The sequence below is a fragment of the Rhinichthys klamathensis genome, unplaced genomic scaffold (genome assembly GCF_029890125.1).
Source record: "Rhinichthys klamathensis goyatoka isolate OS25496 unplaced genomic scaffold, OSU_Roscu_1.1 h1tg000593l_1, whole genome shotgun sequence".
NCBI classification, from domain to species: Eukaryota; Metazoa; Chordata; class Actinopteri; order Cypriniformes; family Leuciscidae; genus Rhinichthys; species Rhinichthys klamathensis.
The window spans coordinates 978,267-984,266 of record NW_026607050.1 but is presented as its reverse complement, the minus strand read 5'-3'; the positions used below and the strand labels follow the sequence as shown (position 1 = coordinate 984,266).

At 39.9% G+C, this 6,000-nt stretch overlaps 1 protein-coding gene and 1 long non-coding RNA gene across 5 annotated transcripts in view; one reads left to right on the top strand and one right to left on the bottom strand.

Moving 5' to 3' along the window:
* The first annotated feature begins 625 nt into the window (after positions 1 to 625).
* LOC130075637 (uncharacterized) lies at positions 626 to 1,426 on the top strand. The gene is made up of 2 exons (XR_008805556.1): positions 626 to 1,243; positions 1,275 to 1,426. It is a non-coding gene; the product is annotated as an uncharacterized LOC130075637 (long non-coding RNA).
* The window catches only part of usp10 (ubiquitin specific peptidase 10), a 40,317-nt gene continuing 35,618 nt past the window's right edge, over positions 1,302 to 6,000 (bottom strand). For all 4 annotated transcript variants that reach the window (XM_056240378.1, XM_056240380.1, XM_056240379.1 and 1 more), the window contains 3 exons: positions 5,421 to 5,565; positions 4,524 to 4,589; positions 1,302 to 3,232 (listed from right to left, as the gene is read on the bottom strand). In XM_056240378.1, coding sequence (XP_056096353.1) covers positions 3,045 to 3,232; positions 4,524 to 4,589; positions 5,421 to 5,565 — 399 coding nt within the window. In that variant the 3' untranslated portion in view covers positions 1,302 to 3,044. The remainder of the gene's footprint in view (positions 3,233 to 4,523; positions 4,590 to 5,420; positions 5,566 to 6,000) is intronic.

Here is a 6,000-nt window from a genome sequence, read left to right as displayed (position 1 = left end):
TGTCGACCCGCGCTCCAACAGCTTGAGGCGGTCTACACAGGATGCAACAAAGAGACCATTGCAAATAATTTTGTTCTTGGTGTCAAAAGTAGCGCAAGCACGTAGTATATCAGAAATGGAATGGGGCATCAGGTAACTGTCAGGAATTCGTCATCACATCGAGTACACAGAATCACTGATTAAATTGGTTTCTATTTGCTTTTGTCATATCGCTCGCATCTGGTGTAGACACTGTCTCAGGAACAATGGTGATTTTTCCAAAAGCTCCTCCTGATGATGAGTCAGCTGAAATCAAGTCAAGTTCTTGAATGGTGCACAAGACGACATCCAAGTTTGGAAAGTTGGGGGAAAAACTTAAATAGTACATTTTTATCTTCTAGCAATCATGAAGCAACAGTATCTGTTTATACGAGTTCTGTATCCTTTGGTTTTTCGTGGGGAATGCATTCCTTGTGTCCTGCTGCAGATTCAAATAAACCAAATTCAAGAAGTTCAAAGGGGCACATGGTAAAACATGACTTGGCAACAGTAATCCCGCAATCGAAAAACGCCAACCTCGTATGTACACAATTAAATCCAAAAGACTGTAAATGAAATGACCAGAGACTTGGATTACATGGATTTGAAGGAAGAATCTGACTGCAGGGATAAAATAAGCTCATTCAGATGTATGTGAAATTCACACACTGCATTTCTAGAGTGGAAAGATGAGTTCACACCAGCCTAACCTGTGGTCAGAGGCAGGACTGTGTGAAGAGCTCAACTCAAAGGATCTGTTCCTGGAAGCGACGTGTTCACTTTCAACAATCGCCAACAACAAAGTGCATTTGTGGGGGCTGCAATGCACCTAATCGCTTGTGTAAAAAGTTTGGATATACCAAGTGGTAAGCCTGAAACATTCCCAGAAAGTTTTTTGTTGTTATCATTATTAGAGGTATATTCAGTAACAGGCCCACAAAGAATGTGTGCAGAGATTTCTTTAGATTTCAAACACTCCTCATTCAAACCACTTTTATTTTACAATTTAACTCATTTGTTGATTCTTTCAGCTACCAACAAAGTTTATAGTACTCTCAGCTCCATTTACATCAGCTTTCCCTGCAAAATCAGTGCAGAAAAATGCAAAAAGTCTGCATATCCTGTCTGGGACTAGGCAATTAGATTCTTTTTACTGGTAGTTATTAAATACATATAAATGTTCATGTCAGTGGTACTTTTATTTTTGTGGAGGACAGAAAAGAAAGTTGATCAAAAAAAAAAAAAAGCAAAAAAAGCAAAAAAAAAGTCCAAATGAAATAAGGTCGAGCATAGTACTTGTATAACTTTATTCATTGTTGTGCTTTAACCTTGGGTAATTTCCTTTCAAAATGTCAATTTAAATGGAACAAAAAAAATTGTATGCAAATGGGGAATGAAGAAAAAACAACTCAAAATTCAACTAAATACAATCAGGTATAATATTGATGATGCAAGGTCTATGAAACAGACGCAAACATGATTTGTTGTTTGTGCACATCTACTGTTGCACTTCAGGCTTCATCAGGCAGAGCTGATCTCACCTCGTAGCAACACCGCGAATTAACTGCAGTAAGAGACACTTCTTGCTACCCATTCTGAGATGATATCCTCAGAACTGCACACGGAGCCTCAACATGCACATCGCAGGCTGACTGCTCCGAGCGGGCTAACATACAGAATGAGATGCAAACCAGATGTATCTCAACACAGCTCCCTCTCAAACTTGGCAGGAGTGGCTCAGTACTTGCTGCTCTACTGACATCAAAAGGCAGTCAGTGGACAGTGGATACACTTTATTCATATGATACAGGAAAAGATCAAACAGAACTAATGAAGGATGCCGAGAGGGGACAAAAATAAATGCGAGGCAATGTTCATGATGGAGTCTCGGACATCATTTGTATCTCGCCAGCATGAATGTGTGAAACTACACAAAGCCTAAAGAACAAGAGCAATTCCCCCAGGGAGCTGATCAAGGTAACCGCCGCCAATATTCAAATTTCTGCGTTTTTAATACTTTTAAAACTTAAATATCTGCAAGAAATGTGCAAACGACGCACATCCGCATTTTAATCGACCAGTTTTATATTTTAACGTGCACAAAGCTTTTGTAATCATTTATATCCTAAAGCGCATTAAAATTGTAAGATAGTCATTCTAACCTACACCCAAAACACTGAAGGTCAAACAAAGCCAATTTTAGTTTTTTTTTCTTTTTTTCTTGTTTTGCTTTTTACCATTTCAGCACACAGCAGCACCTTCCCGCTATCTTTTTTCCCCCAATGACTCGAGTGTAATCTGAAGCATCAGGATTGAGAGAAATAGGGGAGAGAAGAGGTTGTTGTGGTGGTGGTGGTGGAGTTGAGTGTCTTGCTTGTTGACAAACTCCTACATTGAGATCTACACAAATTTTGGTAGCTTGCTGGTGTAGGGCCACTTTGATGCTCTAGTCAAGAATTTAACAGGCTCCACTTAACTGCTGCAAATTAGGCTGACAACTCTCCTTGCTAAAAGGCAAAACACTTCATTTTTTTCTTCTATGCCATTTTAAAAAAGTAGATTAAACAAAAGAAAAAGAACGATTTTCTCCAGCAGTCCATCAGCCTCAACTGGTTTGAGTTCTTTCCACGGGGATCCACTCTGGCCAGACAAGATGAGGCTGTGAACATAAGCAGTGATTCAGGTCTGTTTCTCCGAACTGGAGCGCTCTGCAGTGCTAACATTTCTCCCCTCAACTTCTCCAGACCCAAGCAAGGCCGTGTGCGAAGGGGCAAAACACTATTACAGGAAAGTCTTTAGATACGTCTCATGTCTTTTCCTCTTCCAAAAAAGAAAGAAAGAAAAAGTTGGAAAAGCTGGCTCTCTGGAATAGCAGGGTTAAGGAAGGGAGGACAATCGTGAAGTTGGGCAGTGTTCCTGTCGAGACACGTGTGTGGGTGTGTGAGTGTGTGTGTGTGTATGTGCATGTCTGCATGTAAACGTATGTTTGAATGTGTGTGTGTGTTTGTGTTGTACAAGTATGGTTTCTACAGCAGGTCCAGACGCCGGTAGTACAGCAGGTAGGCAGTGCGCTCTGCAGTCTGCTTCACCACCTGATGCTGATTGATGATCTTCACCGCCTGGTCATCAATGCGCAGCCAGCCGTTCAGACCGATGTGGAAGACATCTGTAGTGTAGTGGCCACCCGTGGCACTGTTCCCATGGTGATAGACGACTGCGGGAAGATACAAAGGATTTAGTATGTACAACATTCATTTCCATTCAAATTTCAACCATTAGACTTTGCTGCCCCTTTTATACCGTGGTAGACATTTTTGTGCAGCTATGTGAAAATTCAGTGCTGGATGAGTCCAAAACATGGAGTTCAGCCATTTACAGTAGTCAAACAATGTCATAACCTCCAGCATTTCAACTGGTGTGCATATATTGGCTTTTTATAATAAAATCAGATTGAAACAACCTTAAGACAGATTTAGATTTAAACCTCTACATAGAGAGTATAAACTACAGCAAGAACTACATGGTATCAATGGCCCTTTAACATTTATCGTACAGTAAAAGCGGTAGAATACAGTCTTGATAGGACACATGCACTTTATTGCAGTAAAGGCTTGGCTGCCAGTAAAGTTTGGTAAACTGTAAGGAAAGGTGAAATATCTTGTGTGCTATATCAGTGGCAATTAAATGAAGTTTAGAGCCAATGTCTATTTTCCACCCATACCAGATGTTCAAACATGGGGAAAATAGTCAAAATAGAGGCTTGATGGAAATGTATTGGTATGGCAACTGATGCTAGGGGTTACTGGACAGGCTTTAGAAAGGAAAATAAACACCTGAAAGCAATTCACTCTTGGAGGCGGGGAAAAAAGGTGAACATCTCCCGCAAAGGAAGGCCATGTGTGTTTAAACAGGTCAGTGAGTCACGTGTGGGGGCAGTCAAAAGAGACAAGGCCTAACTAGTCAGCAATAGGAAGGTGCTAGAAGGACAGAGGTGTACGTCTTGACAGCTTGTTGGAAGCCAAAATAACCCTAACTGTGGAAATGGTTCAAATGACAAATCACTGGCAAGGAAATGTTACACCACGCTGTATCCACCTTATTTTGCAATGTGGAAGCTATTTTATGTGAATGTTATTTCCAATTCATTAGTGCCTATTAGGGGTGTGCCGGTTTCAGAATTGGTGATGACGGTTATGCGTGCCGGTGCGGTGAGACGTGCATGCTCGGGCAGATTCGGCTTGAAGTCGGTCATCCTCGGACGCAGCGCCGCGCGCGCTGTTACAAAAAGCCGAGCACACAGCCAAGCGAAATGGGGTCTTGCTATATATCTTGTTATATAATAACCGTCACTAATGCCTATAGGTAAATAACTAGTAATAAGTGCATTAAACAGTAAATCTACTTGCACTACAAACCAATTTGTTTTTTTTATTATGACAATGCATTGAAATATGGTAAGAGATACCAGTTTGTATATAGACAAAGGAATAAAAAACAAAACATACCTGCAAAGAGCCTGTAGGTTCTTTGGCCTTTAAAAGTTTTGCCCCGCACCCCCGGTGACAAGAGATCTGAAAATCATGAACCATTTTAACATACAGCAGCATATTTACAGATGGCCAACTTCAAATATTAAGATGATCCATTTTGCCAGTTCTGAGAACAAGCATAAAAAAAAAGAAAATCATTAAGAAAGTTAATGTAGAATACTGATCTGAATAGCGTCCAGATGCAGACTGGCATTTAGTGACTGACATGTCACCTACTTTCATAAGCAGGAAACCATTCACAATAGAGAAGTCTTTATGCTACTCCCTCGTTAGCGCTCGTTTATTTTGCTCAGGTTCATTTTTAGTGCGGGAACCTGGTCTCTTTGTCAGGAGCAGAATTGAGAGCACATGCAGAAAAAACACTCTTTTCACAGTAATAACTTGCCAACTTGGAACAATCCATTAAAATAGAGGTTTGTGATGTGAAAATAAGGAAGACAATAGACTAGACCTGTATAGTACATGTGCACAAAATTATGAAAGCGTGTGGAGGATAGAGACTCCAAAGAAATACGAGCTGCTCTGAATGAACAAAGACCATTTCAGATGGGCATGGCACAGTTAGCCTATAACATGCTTTGTAAACAATTTACTTTAGCATAATTCGAATATATATTTATATTAATATATTTAGTTGAATACAAGTTACTAAACCGATAAAATGACAGGCAGTTCCAGTGGGATGCAGTTGGCAGAAAACAGGAATTTTCCTCCTGGTGTCACCTGGTACAGAACAAGTGCAACTGAAATCATGCAAATCACCAACTAACTGACTAGTTGGTGAAACCTCCTAAAAACAATGTGATATCAGCGGAGTGTTTCAGTGGATAAAAAGAAAAATGAAATGAGCACCTTTACTGATCTCCAGATCAACAGGGTAATCAATATTCTTGACCAGTTTTTGACATCCACCGGTCTTCTCAAAGACAAATCTTTTGAGGTGAAGCACCAGCACTGGAGGAAGCTCTTCAAGAGTCACTCTCCGGCTGATCTCAATCTAAAAGCAGAAAAGGACAAAGAGGGCAAGAAATCAGAATTAAACATCAACACAAGAAAGTCAGAATCAAATTTAAAGCATGTCATCTTAGATGTTTAAATACTTTCTCCTATCCCTTCAAAATAAGAAGGGTGGACCATAAGCAATTTGTACACTAAATTTTTTTTTGTAATTTTAAACAAGAAATACTGTAAAAAAAAAAAGCTACGGTAAAAACCTGTTAATTGGTAAATTTCCTTACTATTCCTTTGGTATTGTTTATTATATGTACTTTTATTGTGGCATTTACAAAAGTAATAAGATCCTGGTTGATGAGCCATGATCTTCCAGCGTGGTTTCAGCTGTGCGCTCCTATTCTATTGCGCATGCTTAATCAAGAACTGCCAATCTGAGTGATCAAAAAAATCCAAGCATGCTCCAGCTGTAAAACAATGT